General features: G+C 42.6%; 2 protein-coding genes across 10 annotated transcripts in view; one reads left to right on the forward strand and one right to left on the reverse strand.

The window, feature by feature from the left end:
- FANCL (FA complementation group L) overlaps positions 1–4,354 on the forward strand; it is a 30,703-nt gene extending 26,349 nt beyond the window's left edge. For both annotated transcript variants that reach the window (XM_030489596.1, XM_030489597.1), the window contains exons 9-14: positions 834–917; positions 1,502–1,547; positions 1,637–1,718; positions 2,486–2,602; positions 3,231–3,302; positions 3,728–4,354. In XM_030489596.1, the coding sequence (XP_030345456.1) occupies positions 834–917; positions 1,502–1,547; positions 1,637–1,718; positions 2,486–2,602; positions 3,231–3,302; positions 3,728–3,763 (437 nt within the window). In that variant the 3' untranslated portion in view covers positions 3,764–4,354. The remainder of the gene's footprint in view (positions 1–833; positions 918–1,501; positions 1,548–1,636; positions 1,719–2,485; positions 2,603–3,230; positions 3,303–3,727) is intronic.
- Positions 1–22,208, reverse strand: part of VRK2 (VRK serine/threonine kinase 2) — a 70,592-nt gene that overhangs the window by 20,133 nt on the left and 28,251 nt on the right. Inside the window, exons 9-15 of one of the 8 annotated variants that reach the window (XM_030489593.1) lie at positions 15,965–16,085; positions 13,373–13,431; positions 11,462–11,643; positions 7,345–7,527; positions 6,862–7,026; positions 6,082–6,173; positions 3,555–4,064 (exon numbers count right to left, since the gene is read on the reverse strand). In XM_030489593.1, the coding sequence (XP_030345453.1) occupies position 4,064; positions 6,082–6,173; positions 6,862–7,026; positions 7,345–7,527; positions 11,462–11,643; positions 13,373–13,431; positions 15,965–16,085 (803 nt within the window). In that variant the 3' untranslated portion in view covers positions 3,555–4,063. Of the gene's footprint in view, positions 1–3,219; positions 4,065–6,081; positions 6,177–6,781; positions 7,027–7,344; positions 7,531–11,461; positions 11,644–13,372; positions 13,432–15,964; positions 16,086–22,208 lie in introns of those variants that run through there. The other 7 variants (XM_030489592.1, XM_030489590.1, XM_030489591.1 and 4 more) reach the window with 7 other exon arrangements.

Here is a 22,208-nt window from a genome sequence, read left to right on the forward strand (position 1 = left end):
ATCCAGACCATTTTTGAGCTGTTTGCCCCTTAGGAGTAACAGACCTTCCGAGGGTGAGGGGGCACCTTGTACAAGAAGAACATTTGCTATTTCAGAAATAGGCTGTTGTTTGCTTCACCCAGGAGCATGCTGCAGAGGGGACTGACTTTTACTGCTTAATGGTGTCTTTAGACTTCTGACTGTGAAAGACAATGAGGAATTAATAACAATTACATCTTTACTAAGATTTCAACAGGATTATGTCATCAACTTGAGTTTCATTAGTCAGAAATAAGTTGAAGTGTTAAGGTTAAGGCCAGTTTAAAAGAAATTCAAGACTGGCAGGTTTGGGGGTTTCTATTGCTATTGTTAATTACAGCCCATTGAAATGTTAATATTTCATATATACATTGATATCTTGTACAATTAATTGGGACACCTACTAACTTTTTTATTATTTAGTGTGATGAAAATGAGTCTGAATTAAACCAATCAGAATCCCAGACTGGTTTGTGTTGGAAGAGACCTTAAAGCTCATCCAGCCCCAGCCCCCTGCCACGGGCAGGGACACCTTCCACTAGAGCAGGTTGCTCCAAGCCCCTGTGTCCAACCTGGCCTTGAACACTGCCAGGGATGGGGCAGCCACAGCTTCTCTGGGAAAAGTCTGTGCCAGCACCTCAGCACCCTCACAGGGAACAACTTCTGCCTTATACCTGACCTGAACTTCCCCTGTTTTAAGTTTGAATCCATTAAATGAGCCCATTTAAAACTGCTTCTAAAGAAAGGTTAATGTTCCCATTTTCAAACAGTTACTGCAAAGTGAAGCCCTCCTGTGACTCTTGTGTTCTCTGTAGGGAACAATGTCTCTGTGAGTGTGGAGGTGGATCCTCGGCACCCAGCCATGCTCCCCGAGTGCTACTTTCTCGGAGCAGATCACGGTAAGAGCACAAACCTGCAGCACTTGTTTCTCTTCCAGCACTTCTCTTCTCTTCTCAGCTCTGCTGAGCACACACTGGTGTAAGCTGTGGCAGACTCCTGGGGTAAACTGTATTTAAGCAGAGCTGGGATTTAAGCTGATTGGGTATGGAGGAGGGTTTTACACAGTGGATGCTGGGGGTTTAACAGCCTAAATCCAGAGCACACTGGTTTGCTCTGTGAGTGACACTGGTTTTCCAGTACTTCCTTAGCACAGTTGAGGGGGAACCCTGTGTCCTGCACATTACCTCTCGGGTTTATATTCTAATAGAACTACTATGTCCTAATAGCGTTTGAAAATACTTAAGTCTTCTACTCTCTGTCCCACAGCTTTTTGCCACTTTTAAAGGTAACACAACCCTACCTTCAGCAGTGTGATACTTCACGTCAGTGTAATGAACTCCCCAAACTAAAAGCAGTTACTGACTTATGCACCTTAAGTGATTAAACCCGCCCAGCCCATGCCTTCCCCTCCAGTGCTGGAATCTGAAGGGGGGAAGCAAAAGGGATGCTAAGGATATGTAATGATTTATGTATTGTATTGCAGCGGTTAACCCCTTGACAACCAAGCTGAACAACAACATGCACTTGTGGTAAGTACCTTAAATAGCATGGCTTTGAAACCAAAATGGGATTTGGCATTCCTAGTGTTGACTTTACTCTCTCTCAATCCTACCTGCAGGGATCCAGAAATCAGTTTATTACAAAACTTGAAAGACCTCTTAGAAATCGATTTCCCCTCTCGTGCTGTGTTAGAAAAAAGTGTAAGTTGCTTTTTAGTAACGATCAGTTGTTATTCCTGAATAAGTAACATTTAAATGGTCACTTTACAACTGCCAGCAAAAAGAAGAGACTTAGAGGTGAGGTAAATTGCATTAATATATTGTCATAAGGAGTTCTGAACTTCAAGCAACAATTGTCAGAGCTTGTTAACCTGTGATTAGAGGTGCTCACTTCCCTGTGGCCTTCCTCGCAGTGAGGCCATTAATAACAGGCTTCGCTATTAAAAGGGAAAGAGGAAGTTCCAGAGCAGCTAATGAGATGTGGAAAATCCAAACATTCTGTTATGGATGCTGATGACTTAAGTTCTAATGAGGTGGAGCTGCTTGGGGGGGACGAGAGGCCATCCAAATAGTGGTGCATTTCAAACAAACTTGGAATTAATTTCTGACAGTGCTGCAACACTGGATTTCCAGCTTCACTTCCACTTGTGGAATTCTGACATTAATATCGGACTGAGGGCTTGTGCCTAATGCCCACATGTAATGCCAAATCATTGCGTTTGAGGAAAAAGAGAGTATGAAAATGCCTGTCAAACTGGATGTAATTCAGTGAGGAGATAAAATACAACCTACCTTCAGATGCATGGATTTCACTCATCTCAGTTTATGCCATAAGGGTATAAACACACCTATTGAAAGCAAAAATAGTAATCCTAAGTAATAAAGCAGAGACCAATGTGTTGGCTGTGTTACCAGCTCTGTTTCCTCCTTTGGGTGGGCCTGTAAGCTAAACTCTGTTGTATTGTAAGGATTTTGCCAAGGACTGTGGAATCTGCTATGCCTATCGCCTCAACGGCGCTGCTCCAGATCAAGTGTGTGATGACCCCCGCTGCGGACAGCCTTTCCACCAGGCTTGTCTGTATGAGGTACAGTAACAGGACAGACTTTGTTCATTAACTGGCAGATACTAACTGGAAAATAGGCAATGCCTACTTAGATTTCAGAAGCAGCAAAATCCTTGAAGGAGTGTTACAACTACCACAGCTTCTTAGAATCACAGAATCCCAGCCTGGTTTGTGTTGGAAGGGACCTTAAAGCTCATCCAGTTCCAACCCCCTGCCACGGGCAGGGACACCTTCCACTAGAGCAGGTTGCTCCAAGCCCCTGTGTCCAGCCTGGCCTTGAACACTGCCAGGGATGGGGCAGCCACAGCTTCTCTGGGAAAAGTCTGTGCCAGCGCCTCAGCACCCTCACAGGGAAGAGCTTCTGCCTCACAGCTCATCTCAATCTCCCCTCTGGCAGGTTAAAGCCATTCCCCCTTGTCCTGTCCCTACAGGCCCTTGTTAAAAGTCCTCTCTCTCATCTTTTAACCCACACTTCAGGCACATGAAGGGGAACTTGCCTCACTTTGTGCTTGCACAGACTCTGGCTTGACACACACTATGTCAGATGTTGATCAGATGAACTCTGTTTAGGAAAAACTCCTGGTAATAGATAGTTCTTAAATTTGATATGAAACAAATATGGATTTTAATCCACTTACTTGTGTTGCAGTGGCTACAAGGTCTTCCTTCCAGCAGACAGAGCTTTAATGTCATCTTTGGTGAATGTCCATATTGTAATAAGGTAAGGAAAGTCAATGAAATGAGTGATCAAACTAAACCATGTGTGGCAGCTTAGATAAAGGCAAAACCAGTAACAGAGTCTTTTCCAAAATGGAATTTGTGGCTACTATCTTCCCTTTACACTGAGGAATAAAGAGAGGAAAACTTTAAATTCCCATGCATTTACTGCATCAGGATTTAACTAAAGGTTTGCTGACACGGTACAAGTTACCAACATGCTGGTGTCAGAGTAATTCAATATCACACCCCCTTGTATTTCATGATACATTTTTAATGTTGCTGTAGCAAAGGTCCAGTTTCAAAACCAAAAGAAAGTAAAAAGGAATCCCAATATTTGTTACACAGAAGAGCCTTGTACAAATAGTGCATGTGTAACTATTGAGTGCAGATCTGTACTGACAGGGTTATTTAAAAATCTTTTTCAAGCCACTGACACTGAAATCTTCAATGAAGAAACTCTGAGAAGAAACTGTGATGGGAGCATCACCACACGTGCACTGAAACCCCTGAGATGGTGCCATCAAAGCAAGTACAAGGAAAGTACTATCAGTAGCAGGAGTACAAGTATTGCTGTAGTGTAATGGTATGTTCTGTCAGTAAATGCAAGCCTAAATATAGCAGAAAGAGAAGGACGAGTGAAGTCAGAACCAGTTTCTTGCCATGACACAGGGTGATCCACAGTTAAGAGTTGATCGTGTTCCTTTCTGGATTCTGACAATAGTGCTTGGGGGCTGAAGGGGGGCAATTCTCTTGCAGTGTCTTTCTGCAGGGAAAAAATAGTAATAATAAATTCAATATTGAGATGTGAATCAGAAAAACAAGGATGCCAAAGAGGACATCCAGTTATCCCAGAGAAAGCAATACCCTTCTTACAAAGCCTCAGCTCTGGCATTTCCAAGTAGAAGTATATTGTATAGTAAGTGTATAACATTAGGTGTGATTAAACACCTTCTACAGAGCCATACTCTATATTTGTTACTGAAGTCAACAGCTGAAATGCTTCTCTATCTTTAAGTCTTTACAACTAATAAAGTTTTAGCCTGGAAACCCTCAGCATTACTCTGACATTTGATTTGCTGGTTTATAGTTTGTATAAGTTTTGCATTTCACAGTGAAGCCAAACTTCTGATGGACACAGACAGCATGACTGTAGTATTTATGTGGGCTTGGTTCTAGTTGGTTGGGGGATTTCAGGTCTCCAGAAGCAATGTCATCCTTAGCTTACCTTTGAGATCTCCAGCCCAGAAAGGAATCCAGCAGAAAGGAATCTGTCTCTCACACATCCAAGACTTAACTATCTTTTCCGCTGTCCCTCAGCAAAACTTTCAGCTTTGGTTTCCTTTCCCGTTCACAATAGGTTAATTTTTTAGCAATATATTTTTAGCAATTTCAACCTCAGCAATAGGATTTTCTTAAATTCATAACCTAAATTGTATTTTTCTAATATAAAATTTCCTGTCTTCCTGTTTTATTCCTCTTTCAAATTACTGACAGACATGTCTGTTTCTTTTCTTTTAATTAAATATGGGCCCCATCTGATTGATTGGCACTATTACATCCACCATAAAGGCAGCTCATAGGGTTTTTTCCTCTGCTTTTTGTTGTCTCCATATTGTTTTAATTATATAATAGATGTTTATTATAATGATGTTATATATCATTATAATAGATGTTACTTGTCTTCCTCATTCTGTCGTTCCCATTCATCTCTCACAAGTGTACCCTTCTTGTCCTCCTCCTCTCTATCAGATGTGTTCCCTTTTCAGCATAGAAATGTTTCTTGGTTTAATTTATACCTAGACTGTGACTGCTTTCCAGCAGCTCCTCGTTCTTTCCTTGTCCCAGCTGTGGTGTTTGTCTGACTGTTCTTTCCCCAAAGATAAACCAGGGAGGAAGAGAACTTCCCCTCCACGTTCTCATTCACACCTTCAGCTGCCCCAGGGCCACCATCCCTTGGTGCCCAAGTCAGAGCATGGTGCCTGCAGTTACCTGCTCCACAGCTGCCTGGCTGCAGTGTGTGCCATTGCTCTCTGCAGAACACGTGTCAGCCTCCGACCCCTCCAGCTCCTGCATGAACCACTGGGTTTTCCCCTGCTTTGTGCCTGAAGAATCCTGAATTTTCCTAACGCTACAGTGTCCTATTTAGCTCTGCTTTACCAATTTCCTCAATTATGAAAGGAAGTGAGAGGAGTCTGCAAAACGAAACTAATGCAATCCTGCCTTTTTTCCTTCCCCAGTTTCTCATTTGAATATCTTAAATGTTATCTGACATCCATTTTAACTCTCCCCTCTTATGCATAATATTCAGTGAGTACCACAGAACGGCTCTACACAGATGCAGCTTTAATAGATTGGAATAGCAGCTTTTCCTTTATAAAGACTAAATCAAACCACAAATATAAGCTAAATACCAAACCCTCTGGGGGAAACCCAAAGCCCCACGTTACTCTCTGGTGTCAGGATCTACAACCCATACTGTGTCCTTGCTGTTGCACTGAACAGGGAAAGTTACACCAGCTCTTTTTTTTAACCTTTATCATGTTGGAAACCTAAATGTCACTCTCTTTCCATATCTGCTTCTGTCTTAGGACTATAGTAGTAGCTTTTATACAAAATAGACAGGAGATTTGCTCCTTTTTTTTGCTAATATCTGTTAAATTTTATACTTGACTGGGAAGTAGCACTGGAATATCTATTGCAAAGCTGTATTTGAGCCACTGCTGTGTCAGGTCTCTGGCTATGTTGCTGCCAGCCACATCTGCAGACCCCGCTCTGCTCACCACTTGACTGCCTGACGCTCTCGGGTACAGCTGTGCTTTTCCTGCTTCCCTCTCCCAGCTTGTACCGGAGTCTCCAGGCAGTGACCAGCAGACTGCTTGAAGCAAAGAAGTGTGCATTAATCATAAAGCTATCTTTAAAGTTGCATTTTTGTGCTTATCAGAAACTGGTTGCATTTAACAAGCTGTTTTTCTATCTGAAAGAACCCCAGAGTAGCATCCCTTTGTTACAACATCCAGAAACTCCACAGAACCAGCACAGGGTGATTACCAACATGTGCTTCATTCTGCATTAGTTTTACTAAACCTTGATTAACTTTTTTTCATCAACTTTTCCATGTACAGCTGCAGAGTAAGACTGAACACAGCCATTCAACCCTTTTATGTGGTAAATTACCAATGATAGTTGCGGTGAGTTAGTTAACTGCTAAAATCCTCAGATTAAGAAGTGAGAACTTCAGAACTTAATCAAAGAGTGCTAAGCAGCTTTCCACTCTGGAGAAAAGGAAATACTGCAGTTAAGTTTCTACCAAGAAAACAAAGGGAGACTCTCATTTCCCAACACTTCTATCTATCTGCACACTACTCCCAGCGCAGCACTTTACTACCAAACTATAGAGAAACTGCAGTGTTAGTTTCCTAATAGCAGGACCAAGCAACTGTAGCCAAACATCTAGTTTGCACACATTGAGTATAGGCTTACTTTGTGGTGGTGTGAGGTTAGTTTTGTTTGAAACTCCTCATTTTCAGGGTGCCTGTTGTCAGGGAACACCAAACCCTCACCTCCTGTGCCTGGTTGGGCTCCCGAATCGTGCGTGGCCTCTCCTCAGGCTGGAAGTGCCGGCGGGTCACCCGAGCACGGGGCCTGCTCAGCCCGTTGGGTTCTTCCTCTTTCACCTTGTTTTGCTTCTGTGGCACTGGTTCCAGGGAGGGCTTCAGTAAGGGACCCTGTTGAGGCACACACAGTAATTCTGTATGCTGGATTCACTAACATTCAACCACCACAGGTACCATCCTGCTACTCAGACCTGTCAGATGTGAGCAGTGCCCTGACTGCACTTACTCCCTGGCTTACAAGAAACTGAGTTTTATGTTTGGAATAAAAGGAGCCAGGAAGCACTTGCCACCTTCTGGAGCCTGGGACAAAGCACTTGGCTCTTTTCAAGCACTCCTCTTCCTTGCCCACCCCAAAAGGTGGACATGGAGCTAACGGAGCAGACAAGCTCCAGGAGATGCCACACACCACTGCAGTGCCCAAATCCTCACCTGCTGAGGCTCTGGTTGGTGAAGCATCCTGTTTAATTTACTTGGCTTTTCTTCCTTGTGGGGGTGTCTGTCTGTTGCCCCAGCACAGGCCTTGTTTTGGCAGATGTATTCTTCATCTGCGTCACCTTCCATCTTCTTTTGCTTCTGCTGAACTGGTTTTGGTTTAGGCTTTGGCAAGCGAACCTGCTGATGGACAGTGAACAGGTTTGTATGTTAAAAAGTCAGTGTTTCAAAAGGAAAAGTGTTCCAGCTTTAGCACTGAGAACATAGACAGAGAGAAAGTCTCATCTTTCTCAAAATAATTGTTTCCAGCATTTTCATTATCAATAAATCCCTTCTTTGAACAGCACAAAGTTGGAGCTGTGCTGTATTTAGGAAGGACGCTGTGAAGTAAACTTCAGGTATGGATTTCAAACCATTCACTAACAACCTTCATTGGGGATGATGGCAGGATGTCACTGGTTCATTAGTCAGTAGAACTGGGGGCATTTCATGTCACTGGACTGAGTGGCCAAAGCCCCAAAAGCAAAATAACCAACCACTGAGTGTTCTGACTCGGGTAATCTAATTTCAGAGTTAAAGGTTATATTCCTAAAGATGTAAGTAAGTGGGGAACACACAGTGAATAGTTGCTCGAGTTAACACAAGTTTTTTCCAGTGCTGCTTTAAGCAGTAAGTATCAAATGATGCCTGGTTTTGGCTTTTGTGCCTTGGAAGACAAACACAGCCAAAACACAGGCTGTATGCCACACGCCTTTGGTACTTCTGGCACACCAACACCCCTCTAACTGTAACGTCTGCACATGGGCCTCTGCAGCAGCTGGATCCAAATACAGCACTTGAAATAATGAGCTGCTTTTCTGTCCTGCAAATTAAATACATGCAGGAGATGACAGAACCTGCACAAACTGAACACCATCAGAAGTGCCACTGGGCACTTCTTGTATTGTTTAATCCAAAACACCTTCTAGGAGCATAAACCATAGTTCTGCTTTGTGAAAATCTCTCGTGTTCAGTACCATGAAGGTGTATGTGACCAGAACAACAACTCAAGCTAGTTTTGGGCTGTCTACCTCAAGACATGACACTGCAGCTGGCCCTCAGAGATGGAGGTGAACACAACAGCCCAAGCTGTTCATGTCACTGCACCGAGCCAGAACAGCTCATCTTGCTGACAGCTCTGGTTGTCTTCACAATGTACACACATACCCCAAGTGACAGCATCACTTTCAAAGCAGGACTCTCAGCACTAGTGAAAATACACATCGTAGCCCTCAAAATTGCCATATTCCATACTAATAAATATTTCTTACTATCAAATCTACAAGCTGCAGCAAGCACTCAGCTGGCCTTACCACGCTTCAGCTGGCCCTAAAGCCAACACTTCCACTGGAGGTGAAAACGCTGAAAATATTTATCCAGTGCCAAAAACTGGGGAAAACAAGTTTGATAATTAATGCAATTAATATTTTATCACCTATGTTTGGTGTGTGATTGGAACAAAGAGCCAGGATGTAGGCGCTGTTACCCTTTTTATGTCACCTCAAGATTAGATTCATGTGCCGTATACAGGGAGCTGCATCTTAAAACTCATGTTCTGTAGCAATTCCTATTCACATCGTCTTCAAGGAGCTTGTGCTACAAGATCCCCTTACTGGTACTTATGGGTGTTTACTGGTGTTCAGAAGGGAATTAACCCAAAATCACCTCTTCCCTGTGTACCACACTGGTACAGGTGGATCCGAAGGGTCATCTGGAGGCAGATTCTGCTCGTAAGCAAGAAGTGAGGAGACAGGGGATTGTTTGTAGTGGCTCCCACTATTCTTAGGTTGCCTCTTTAATGGGAGAAGTGTTTGGTGAATAAAAGGAGAGGTGGAAAGGGAATGCAGAGATGAAAAGAGGCAGACCTGGATAACTACACACAATGCTGAGAAGAGATGCAGTGGGAAGTGCCTGCCTGTCATCGAACACTTTGTCAGGACTGTAGCACCAGAGCGCACCAGGCCTTGGATATCCTTCACAGCCTGAAAAACAGGATTTTCTGCAAATAGCAGTAAATTTAGACAAAGCTCAGTTCTCTGCTCTCCCTACTTGTATTCAAGTACTCCTGAAGTCCTTGGAATAACCCTAGAAATCTCCTCTGCAGCTGTTTTGCAGCGGATGGTACAGGAAACGTGCGCACATAAGCGGCAGAACTGGCTGCAGAAACACACTCAAGTGAAAAATAGGTGATGGCTGGAGCAGTGCTACTGTGAGGAGCAAGACACTCAGCATTAAACGTTCCTCTGAAGCAGTGATGGCAGGTGCCAGGATTCAGTAATACACAGACACACTCTGTCTCTGATCTTGTTCTTGGCCACCAAAACCAATTCCGCTTAGTCCTACAGTGCACGAGCGCTGATCACTGATGCTCCTCATTCATGGGTTTTGCAGTGGGGTTGTGCTCTTGCAAATAGCAAGAGCTACAGCAGCTTTTGCAGCCTGGAAGGTCGGGATCATCTTTTATGCTGGCACCGTCACATCTTAGGGCAGGCAATAAGAAGAAAATAGATTGACTATTCAGTATCTGACTAAGAAATCAAAGCCTCCTGTGAAGCAGAGATCTGGCAGGATCAGCTGGAGATGGGTTCACTCCTGGCTGATACTTCAGTTCTGTTCAGAAAACAGTGCAAACTTTAATGAAAGCTTCTCAAATCAGTGAGGACAAAGTGGTCACCATCGTAGCAAGAGAAATACTGTCCCTGAAACAGCTTCTGGGCTTGTTAAAAGTAAACCTAAAAGTGATAAACCCAGAAAAGTCAATAAAATTGCTAAAATAAGTATGTGTAATTACCAAGATCAAAACCCAGTGGCTTTTTATTAAACATGAACTTTTGTTCTGCCTCCCATAATACGTAAATAGTGCTGACAATTGGTTTGTGAGGCACTTGCTACAATAAAATGTAATTGTATCATGAGAGAAAGGTGACAATCAGGAGATCATGAAAAAATTACATATTCTCACTGGTGGTTAATTAGCCATGCAAAACCCCCTCAAACAGATATTCTCTTCTATTAGGAATGATTACTATGCAGGCCTACAGATGTCAATACCACAGTCATTCAAATACTTCTTTCCCTACTAATTGAAGGTTGTAAAGCTCTGGTGCCAAGGTTTTGCTTCCAAAGAGCTAATTTATGACTAGAAGGATATTTTATGTCTTCAGTTGCAGCAGCTACAAAACTCAGCAAATCAGAACCATCTGTGCACTGATACTTGAATCACCATTCATCTCGCAGCCGATCAGTCACATTAGTTTGCATCCTGCATTCTTGGCTCACGTGCACTTGTGATGGTCCAAAGTTCACCAGAAGTATTAGGAATGAACAGGACCCTGACCTTGCCTTATTGCCCACGTAGCTGAGACACGAGCGGGGCTCTTGCATACAGGGGGTTTCCAGGCAGAGGTATGACGGGACTGACATTTCACAGCCAGTCCAGTAAGACTGTTAATTACCTCCATCTCCCTTTATTAAAGCACAGCTTTATTAACCACATAGTTTCAGGCTTAAAAGCACAAGAGGAGAGTAGAACACGATAGCTGTCGCTTTGCGATTCGGTGTCAGCGCATCACATAGCACCACATACAGATAACACAGTTAAACCCCAAATAATGCCTCCTCCCCATCAGTGGCTGCAGGAGGGTGAAGGCAAATGACAAAGAACGGTTTGAAAGGGAGAAAATGAATTAAATGCTTTCACTAATAAAGGTAACTTTGCTTCTAATCTGGAGCGAGGGAAAAACCTGGCATTCGGGCTTGTCTTCAAGATGTTAGTGAACAAAGTCCTTGACTTCCCCATTATCCTGAAAGTAAATCATTCTCCACAGACCTACCGCTTTGAAGCGAGAGGCTGTAGGTCAAAAGGACTCATGACAGTTCTTCCTCCTTAAGGGTTGACATCCCACATTTTAGCAAAGCCAGGGGAAACAGGAATTAACAAACATGGTGTATTTAAGGCAAAAGAACTGCTGTGTCAGTCTCATTTTGAGATCTTAAACTACTTCCTCTCCTACAAAAGAAAAGGCAACCATCAAACAGGAGATGTCAGAAATAATCCCAGAACTGCCTGACTTACTTTGGGCACTTTAGGAGCAGTGTGATTCCGTGTGCAAGCTGCAGTGGAAAATTCCAGAGGGCCATCGTAGCGAATTCCACTTGACTCCAGCCCATCCAGCAGGATTTTCTTGAGCACTTGATACTTTGGCTTCTCATCATAAGCTAAGCCATAAACACATGCCAGAAACTTGGAGAGTTCACCTGTGGAGCATATTTTAATGTACAGTTCACTTGGTGAGGACTTAGAACTTCAGCAAGAATTTCAGGCCAAAATGGATGTAAATCCTGCACTGAAACGAGATGACACAGTTTGAGCTGCAGCCACGCTCAGAACAAAGACCTGACAATATCTGCTCTTCTTTGGATGAGAAAGAATAAGATAGACCTGGATAAACAACGTAACCCTTATGGATAAACAGAGAAACCCTTAAGGGCCATGTCTCGGCATGTACTAATTCGTGTAGCACCAAAAGCTATCCAAGTATAAAAATTAATCAAAATGCTTTATCAATATTGATAGTTGTGTGTAAAATAGAAGCATTTTATATTTAACAGATCGTAATACCCCTTTAAATATTAACTACTGTCAACAGCACTTTTAATCTGCATAGATATTGTACTTCAAATGCTTTGGAAAAAAAGCAGGTTTTGGTTTTTTACTTCTAATACTTGGACAAACAGTGCTTTTGAGATTGCATCCTAAAGCAGAAGCATTATTTTGCTGTCATTACTGAGTGGTTCTAGAAAGGGAAATAATGGTGTTAGGAAAAACATACAGGGGGGAATCTAACTTTTCTTTCAGTTGTACCCTAAGACTGGAGAACTACAGCAGGTATTAGCATCTGGTAAATCCCAGAAGTAAAGATTTATTAAATATGTATGTGCAGCATGGATATATTTTCTGTAATACATGATGTGTTCCAATAATTCCAATACAGATACGCTGAGAAAATAAGTGAATAAATCACAAAGAGACATTGACCTTTGGAGGAAGTTTGGGTTTTTTCCTGGGCTACTTTTGTATTTCAGTGAAGGAAGAACAAGACAAACCACCCATTCACTTGCTTTTTCAGACTCTGAATACTGAGCAATAAACCCTTTGTAGACAGTTGCTTACTATTTCCATACTAACAGCCACTTCTGTTTCTAAGATAGGCACTGCTTCCTCACACCTTGGTTTACACATGGCTGAGATCCCTTATGTCACTCTGTGGCACACACAACAGATGAGACCGATGAAGCTTTTTATACTACCTCACACTAGGATTGAAAACACAGCCCTCAAAGCCTATTTCATCTCCTTAGTGCTTGTTTATGGGATAATGCAGGAAAGCAGCAGAAAAAGAGTTCTTGTGATAAAAGCATGAAGCATCTCAAGCATCTCCTATCGGTAAGCATCAAGAATCATGCATTGCAGAGGGACCAGCATTCAGCAGCATCCAGAAATTTACCTTCTCCCCTTGCAGTAAACAAACTTTTGAGCTAAAAATGCTTAAAATATAACAAGGGCCTGATCTGGTTCCACTGAATTCGGAAATATCAGTTCAATTAACTGCACCCTGAATTAATCTAACCATGAGTATTACTTAACTTCTGTGTTATCAGTTAAATACAGCGCAGGCTGAATCCTTCTCTTGGCTAGGTATGGGTAAGAGTGGTGCACACAGGCTGGATTGCAAGGGGTTGGTTCAAGGATGACTTCTGCTTGAACACAACAGTTTGCCCCAGGACTGGTTTGCCCGGCCACACTGCACCGACTCAGGCTTTAAGGTGCAAAACTTCGCAGTAGATTTAAGATTCTAAAGTGAAGACTTTGTTAACTTTGTGTTACTTTTACTCATCTTCTGCTTCCCCCAAACAGAGTAAGACACTGAAGTATTTTCTGTACCAGGCTAAAGAGCTATGTGGTACATAGTGCAGGTACACTTACGACAGCTGCCTCCAGAAGAATCCCATTCCATCACTGAATCTGGGAGCTCATCCATAAGTCTGAAACAACAGGAGAGTGCAACAATTTAATGTGGTTTTGGAGCAGGTGATTCTTCATTTGGGATTTAGGAAGACAGCAAGTCTCAATTCCAAAGGGACTGGACCTCCGGGATAGCTAATGATTCACAGTGCTGCTTTTAAAACAAAATCTCCTCTTACCAGCTATGTTTTTAACTCTTTGGAGACTGCTGATTTCACCAAGATGGGCTTACAGCTAAGCCTGCACTTTAACATGAAGTTTTTCTTTGCAGATGTTTTAAGTTTTTTAGACAGAAAAAGCAGCATCCTTTGAGCTGAAATGGCTTGTTCTGACTTCAGCTCAGTGATTAGTGTTTGTGTTTTGGAATTTAAGGGCAGCTCTGGTCTGCCTACAAGTCATTTGGCATCAGGTCCTTTCTGCCACGCAGCTCCTGGGTGACGGCTGTGAAAACTACAAGCAGACATGGCAGGGCTGAAAGGGGAGTGGGAGGTTAAAAGTGACCTCAAGACCCATGCACTTCATAAACCGAAGGGCAGGGCCACTGATGTACTTTCTGTCTAGCCAGGAACTGAAATAGCAAAGGAGGCTGGAGCTCGGAATCAATCACAACCTAAAGGCAGATGAAGTGACAGCAGCTCCCACCTTTGTGCAGACATGAACCAGGAGCATCTCCCAGGCCTCTGGGCACCTGCACAAGTCCCCTTGCCCTGAGGAAGTGAAATCTGCCACTTCAGTCTAGCTGCTAATCCCGTTAAAGGATTCTTTTGTCTGTTTAAAGGAGCCATAAAGCTCCACCAATAAGTTACAGGATGTGTTCTCTAATGCATGAAGTAGGGGTACACTGGTTCATAACCTTCAGTTCAGTGATCTGTTGTTTAGCATCAGCAATAGGGGGTTCTGTTTTGGGGAAATGAAGTATTTAAACATTTTCCTGTAATCTAGCCTAAATTTCAATTCAAATAGAGACTCTCCAATTATTGCACAGCACATTTCTACATTCAAATATATCAGCAGACCTTAAATATACCCCGAGCAATGCCCAGAGCTCTGGCACTGTTGCTTCATTGCCCCAGCAGTACATGGAGGAGACTAAGAACTTGCAGTGAAGGGATGAGGGGATGAGACAAGTGGTGAACACCAGTTGGAGGTTCTGCCCTGGTTCCTGCCTCTCCCTGCATACCACCTTCCAGGCCCAGCTCCTCTTCCTTATCATCAGTAAGGACTGGCATGCTCAGAAGCAACTCAGCTGTGCTGCTTAATGTACTTACTAACTTAGGAGCAACTGGATACACACATATATATATCCAGATACCTACTTCTGGCCTTTAAAAACAGTGTTAAGCATTAAAAATTATGATAAATAAAAGGGGATGACCTGGGTAAACGACCTAGTACTAAACCCATAATAGATTAACAGGATATTTCTGATAAACAGAATCTCTATCATTTTCTGTACATCTCCTGGAATCTGCCCAGCATCCTGAAAACAATAGGAACTTAAGGGTTAACCACAAGGGAAGAATTAGTGAAGCAGCTTGATTGATTAAATTGATTTAACATTGAATTGTGTAAGTGTTACCTTGCAGGGGGTTGTGTAATGATCAGAACTTCTAAAGGAGAAATATTAAACAGAACATGCGATGTCAACATTTACAGATGCAATCTGTATTATCCACAGTCTGCAGGCTAACCTTTCTCTCTGCTGAGAGCCAGTGCCACACTGAATTTGCAGATTGATTTCTGTGCATCAGCTATCCCTATTGTGTACCTCTGTTGTGACTTGCCCTACTTAAAAGTTTGCTGCCTTCTCCAGTTGTGATGTTACATTTATGGGTAACTACTCTTCTGTGTTGCCTTCTACAGGCTGCACTGTACCACACGCAATTAACTCTCTCAAGTCCCAACTTTGAAAGCAGAGAAAGGAAAGACTGCTACACTCCGTTGCTTTAGTAAGCTCTAAGTGAGTCATGCTGGGACAAGGGAAAGATTTTAATCAAATTCCTTCTTATTTTGGTATTTAATTGTTTGTAATGGCAGTAGGCTTATGTAACATGAAAAACCTACATAAAAACATCTGAAAAATAGTATCCTATAGAAAGTTAAATAAATTGGATGCACATGTAGAAAAACTTCCAAGAGATGCCTGTGCTATAGTCTCTACAAAGCACCCGTGAAGTGCAGGGGGGACACACAACCACTCTCTGTATGTGCAGTAAAGGCCTGCACTGATGCACAAGTATTTGCTTTAAAAAAAGAGCATTAAAAAAATACACAGCAGACAAAATGAGTGTGTGCTGTGCATCTGAATTTATCATCTCTCCACGGCAGTGCACACAGGAACATGTGGAAGAGGGGATAATGCACACAGAGGTCACATTTTTAACTGCTTCTAACATGTCTCTGAACTAAGGAAAATCATTTTAGCTTTTTTATACTGTTCAGCATGTAAAGGTGTCTCTTCTGACCTGTCCTGCCAAGTGATGAGGATGCTGCAGGGTTCTGGGGTGGTGTGTGTGTATCTGCACACGGGTACATGCGTGTGCTTAGTTTTACCTTGTTTTCGCAGCCTGGACAGCTACAGGGTCCTTCAGGTTCTGTTCCCAGGGCAGCTTCCCACACAACCATTGCAGCATGCAGTAGCCAAGGATTTCAAGGTCACCTCGTCTGGATGGGGCTAAAATGTGGGAAGGGAGAAAAAGGGGGGAAAGGGGGGAAAAAAAGGGAAAAAAAAAAAAAGATGAAGAATAAGAACCTCTTCTTAGGAAATAGAAAAGACTTTGATTGAACTTGTGTTGATGAAATATGAAAAGCCAAATGGGCAAAGTGTTTTGTTTATTCAGCTGTATTAGACCTAAACCGCCCCGGCATTTGGCCACAGGCCATAGACAGGCAGTGACTTGTTGCTGTTGAAGTAAGGGTCAGTTTCCTCACCTCCTCCAACTTCATCCTTCCTCGGTCTGGCCTGTCACATGGACTTGATCCCCATGGCCTCTGACATGATCCAGACAGCCCATAACTGAGTACCAACACTTTCTCAAAGAGCCAAGCAGTAAAACAAAGAAATAAATGTCTGCTGCTAAATTGCTAACACATGTTCCAGGAAGTCCATGGGGTCCACATTGGTCATGCAGGGACCCTGTGAGTGCAGACTAAACACTGATGGCCTTTCCTGTTCTCCTACAGAGCTATTTGAACTTGGAAGATATGACAAAACTGCCATCTAGTGTACATTTACACACCAAAGTAGTCTGCTTACAAGCACCACGAACTGTTTGTTTAGAGAGTCAGAGCACAAGCTAAAGTACACTTGCTGTTTAGCAAGTCCTGTGTAAACTTATTACTACTGCTTCCAAAAAGGAAGTTATTTCAGGAACAACTTTCTCTCACTTTGCACACCCCAGATACACTAACTACAGAACAGATATACAGTAGATATCATGCAATCCAAAATTAACCCCATTCCCAAACATCATCTGTGCAGAAAACCAGGTAACTGAAGTTAATCCATAGATTGACTTTTCCAAGAGAGAGAAGAAAAAAGCGTGATACTAAAAGAATTGTTATTTCTTTCTGCTCTTCAGAGGAAACCAACTTGAAAGACCTGAACAAGCAGGATTGCTGCTCTATTTCTTTGTACACATCTGACTCGCAGCCTGTAGTGTGCAAGTCAAGACCACATGGAATCTGCCAAACCAGAGGCCGTTCATCGTGATTAAAGACAGACAGAGGCAGAAGTTCAATTTATGCTTTTCCAAACTGAATGTGCACTTTCCAGGAAGGAAAGAAGATTTCAGATTCGTTCAGTACTTTTTGTCTAGCGTAAAGACTAGTAGTTGAGCACGGTGCTGTTAATCCAGCTGTAAACAGATATCGTATTTTATGGGCCTTCATTAAATACATTCCAGAAAGTCACTCAGCAAACTTATCTTTTAATTTAAGAAGTCATCTGCTAAAAGCTACGGGGCTGACACATCATAACTGCTTCTTGTTACCGTACACACATTATTGTAAAAGCAGAAGATTAGTTCTTCTACATTCTCTATCTTAACTGCTATTAGACGATGGGATTATTAAAGGCCCTTCAATCTAACAGAACGCTGCACTGTCCCTCGGGTGTCATCTGTTTGCTGCACTAGATTCAGCAACATCCTAATGCAAGACTTGGCTCACGTATTAAAATAAAAACACAATCTCTACCACTTGCTGTTCTGTAGTGATTTCTTCAGCCATAAATCTCCTGTTAACTGTGGAACAATTCCATTCATACACATGTGTTCGCAACTCCCTTTTCCATTATGGCAATTCCAGATTATAACCGTATCAGCCAGCGGTTTTGATGGCAGATCCACTAATTTTCACACAATGCTTTCCTGGCACCTGTTTGTGCAGGACAGGCTACAGAAAGTGGCCTTTTGAGGTCCAAGACAGTGGACCACCTTTTTCCCCACTGAGGGACTAACTAATAGGAATCTGAAACTGATGCTAAGTCCATTAGTTTTCAGAAGCTCACCCAAGATACCTCATTTTCTGACACAACGGTCCCCAGAGAGTAAAGTTTCCTTCACAGTCAATAGTTTGGATGTGACTAATTTACCTCCTCACTCCCGTGCAGACCTTCCAGCCATTTCCTGACTAACGCCAGGGCAAATCCACTGGAAAGAGGGAGATGTGCACAACTAAGGCTTTACTAATATCTTCCTAAAGCCACAGTAATCAGCTGGGGGAAAAGAAATAGAAGGTACATGTAACTAAGCCATACATCACTAAAAAACAAAAGGGGAAATGTTTTACCGAGAGATGGAGAAATCCCGTGTCACTTTATCTCCCAGGTCACTGCAAGTGTTACTACACACAGATGTTCACATGTGGTTTTCATAGATAGAACCACATGAAAATGTCAGTGTTTGATTGTTTGACTGTAGTAGCTTAGTCTTTCTCTCTGCTGCTTCGTCAGCTTGCTATTAGAGATGCTACTTCCTTGACTTTTGAAATTGTTTAGATCTTTATTACAGAAGTATTCAACTAACTAATCTTTAAGGAATTAATATTATCTATGAACAACAGAATCACTCAATTTTTGCACCAAATAAAGCACTAATACACACATTTCAACTACATGTTTACTTGCAAAAATAAATCTGTAATACAGTTGGAGAGTACAGAATTCCTGATAAACATTAAGTGAGAGAAGTCAGTCTGGTTTCACTTTACATGTGACAGCCATGCAAAAATGAAACTATTCTCCTTTATAACTTATCACCATCACAAGAATAAACACTCAAAATAGAACTTATTTAAATCAAATTCTCTTACTTTTCTGTAGGTTAAAACCTTGGTTTTTTCTTTCTTTTTTAATAGATTTTTGATTCCTGCTTTTCTGTTCACCAGATTTTATTATTTCGGTCTCATACGAAATCCTATTTAATGGCAGCATGTTGGTGATATTTTATTCCACAATATTTTTATAGTTTAATTTTTTAATTTGAAGATTTAAGGCCTGATTCTGCCCTCACTCCTGCCAAGATAAATCAGGAACAGCTCCACTGAAATTAATTCATTAACAACCATGTCAATGAAATCAGAGTTGGGCCATAACTAGTTTTATATATACCACAACCATACACTCAACGTGCAGGAATGGGGATCAACGATAACTCAGAACCACATAACTGAAGCAATTCACCCTGAGAAGAAAATATATTATGTATTCCATATAGTGGATTTGGCAGCTCTCAGAGCCCTAATTTAGATTCAGATTACTAGAGATGATGAATGATATCACACTGGCCACAATACACTCTCAAAACTACCCTGCTCTCAAAAACCCATCTGAAACCCATGTGAAAATGGGAGTTTTCCTCTCCAGCCCTTATTAAACTAACTTTCTCAAGCCTTTTGTAAGGATCTAACGAGTGACAGATGAAATGTTCTTCTATTATTTTTAATTAGCACTGTTACATTATAATTTCACCATTAGTGTTTCTTTAGATTGGAAGCTTTTAATAAAAAGGATCATTTCAGTTGCTCATATTGCATCTACATGCAGTGGAGCCTCCAATTCACACTGGCATTACAGCATACAAATTCATGTTAATTCACAAACAAATATAACTCATACCCATAGCCATTAATCCAAAAGCCCATAAAGGAAAGGAGTGTTAACATGACCATGGAGAAATATCATTATGTTAAAAATGTATCACCACAATGTTTTAATAAATGAACTGCAAGTGATATCATTTCTTAACTCAAGGTTGAGGTTGTTAAAAAAAACAGACAAATACAAGACTGTCAAAGATCAGTGTCTATATTAGGGGCAGGAGAAAGGAAAAGACCAAAAAAAGCTAATAAAGTATTGTTTCCTCAAGGAACTGGTCAGCCTGAGGAGTTCACTGCAGCAGGATAGTGGCTAATTGAATAGAGTGAGTGGCAACAGGGAAAAGGTTAGATAAATACAGTTAAATTTATGACGAATTTTAGTGCTTGGGGGCCATCCTGTGCAGAGTTATCCACTCACAGGCAGGGCAGCTGCCAGCAGGGGCTGGGAACAAGCTCTCCTCCCCTCATGGACAGTTCTGCACCATTAGCTTGGCACGCTGCTGGAGCACTCACTGACAACCACCACCACCACGGAATGCTGGAAGGGAAAATCCAGTGCAAACATGGTGTCACCACAAGTGGACAACAGGCCTCCCAGGGAACCCAAACTGGGATGTGGGAATGAGCAACTTTTCCTGCGCCAGCTGTGGTCTCCTTCCTAAACTCAGATCCCACAGATCCACACTCAACGGGTCACACGACTGACGGGCAGGAGTTCCTGCAGGGGTTCACATGGAGGATGCAACCATGACTGCCAGCACTGACCTCACCTCGGTGGTCACAGAGGTGCCCTGCTGACAATATCAGCCTCACGGCCCTCAGGGGTCACATCCGCTCAGGCAGCATCAAAGCTGGCAACCAGCCTGCGCATCAGCACCGGCCTGTCAGACACAGGATGCGGTCTCAGCACAGGAGTTGGATAACTCGCTTCAAGAGCTATAAAAGCTGCAGCACTATTGTTGCTCTCCTTCCATGACCAAGCTCATGAGCACACTGAGACCTCAGCAGGTCTTGCAGGCCAGAAGTTCCCAAACCTCCTCAAAATAGCAGAGCTTTCCTGGACAGTCACAACAGTCTAATGTGCAGACATGGCCCAGCAACCTCCAACCATGCACTTATACACATCCACTGACCAGCAGATCTAACTGCAGAGCCTCCTTGGTTTTACATTTGCTTTGCTGCATCCTTAACAGAAGAGTGCAGCCAGCAGCAGGATTCTCCTCTAAACATGGACAGAGTGTGAATAACCATCAGGAGCATGGTTATTCACTGGTGGAATGGGATGTGGTGAATGGAAGAGGACTGGAGTCGTGATTTGGTGGGGAGAAGTTTATGTAGTGGGAAGAAGTTTATGTAGAGGAAAGGCTGGGAGATGCAAGGGAACTTCACCACGACACCTGGGTGGAAGATAAAATGGTGGTGGCAAGAGATGCAGGTACCTGGTCGGAAGTAAAAGGTTCCAAGCTTTCAGCAAGGAGAACATGTGGCAGGAGAGTGGGGACAGGAAGTTTTACTCTTCTTTCACATCTGTGTGGCAGAAAACAAATCACAAAGGTAAGGGGCTGACAGGCTGGGGCTGGCAAGCAGCGGTGAGATTCCCTAACTTTCTGAATTCCTGGTGTAGAGAATGAGAGGCAAAATTAAACAGCCAATTCCCAGCCACACTCCTCAGCTGTGCTAGAAGCTGTGATGGTCAGCATCTTATTTTTGCTGCTTCTGGACATCCTGGGCAGGACAGAATAAGCTTACAGAGGTGGTTATAGGAACCTATTCAATCGTCTCCCTGCTAAAACCCAGCTCTTCTTTCACTTACAGTGACCTCCTGCTCCCTCTTCTGCTGGGCACACATTTCTAATCCCACACTCAGAAACTGAAGTATCTTTGTATTTACTTCACACTGCAAAGTTCTACCCATTTTTTTTGCCAGACCAATTATATTTTCCTTTTATTTTTAGGATTTACAGTTTGTCCTGCACACAGTCTTTGGGAAGCACATACCAAACTGCGCAAATCAATAATTCATTTGACCGAGAGAAAAATCCAGCAGGCTCCCTCTGAATCCAAACTATACATGGACAGATGCCAAATAAACCTCTTGATCCAGAGCCATTTAGAGCTCTGTTCTCTGGAAGCCATGCAGGCTGAGAAAGAATGTATTTCCAGGCATAGGTGTTTATATTCTTGCACATCCTTCCTCACAAAATGAACTCTGAATAGATTCTAGTCAACCCCTGCATGTAAAAGAAAAGGAAAAATGGACAAGCATCAAGCTATGTTTCTCATATCAAACAGCAACAGTTCTGTCAGACCAGTGGGGAAAACAAGAACAAGCACTGCAGAGTTTTCCCTGCATCAGCCTGATGCCTGCGTTGCCCTGTTCAAACACAGTGCACAAGCATTTGGATGAACCTCAAGGAGCGTGTGCTGCAATAACCCAGTGTGAGGAGCATGAAGACCTGGCTAAACCATAGCATTAAATATAGCTGCGACAGCCTTCCCCAACACGGGAGATGAAAATACACTTTTGCTTAATGAAACAAGCTCACACAAAATGTATCCACCAGCTCTAAAGAAGTGACAACCAGTGGTCCTAATAGAGGCAAACATCACCAGACATTCTAATTACCCTTAAGCTTATCAGGTCACTACTGTCTTAAGCAGCTTTTACTACTCCAGAGGTAGATATAAGTTCTGCAAG

The sequence above is a fragment of the Strigops habroptila genome, chromosome 6 (assembly GCF_004027225.2).
Source record: "Strigops habroptila isolate Jane chromosome 6, bStrHab1.2.pri, whole genome shotgun sequence".
NCBI classification, from domain to species: Eukaryota; Metazoa; Chordata; class Aves; order Psittaciformes; family Psittacidae; genus Strigops; species Strigops habroptila.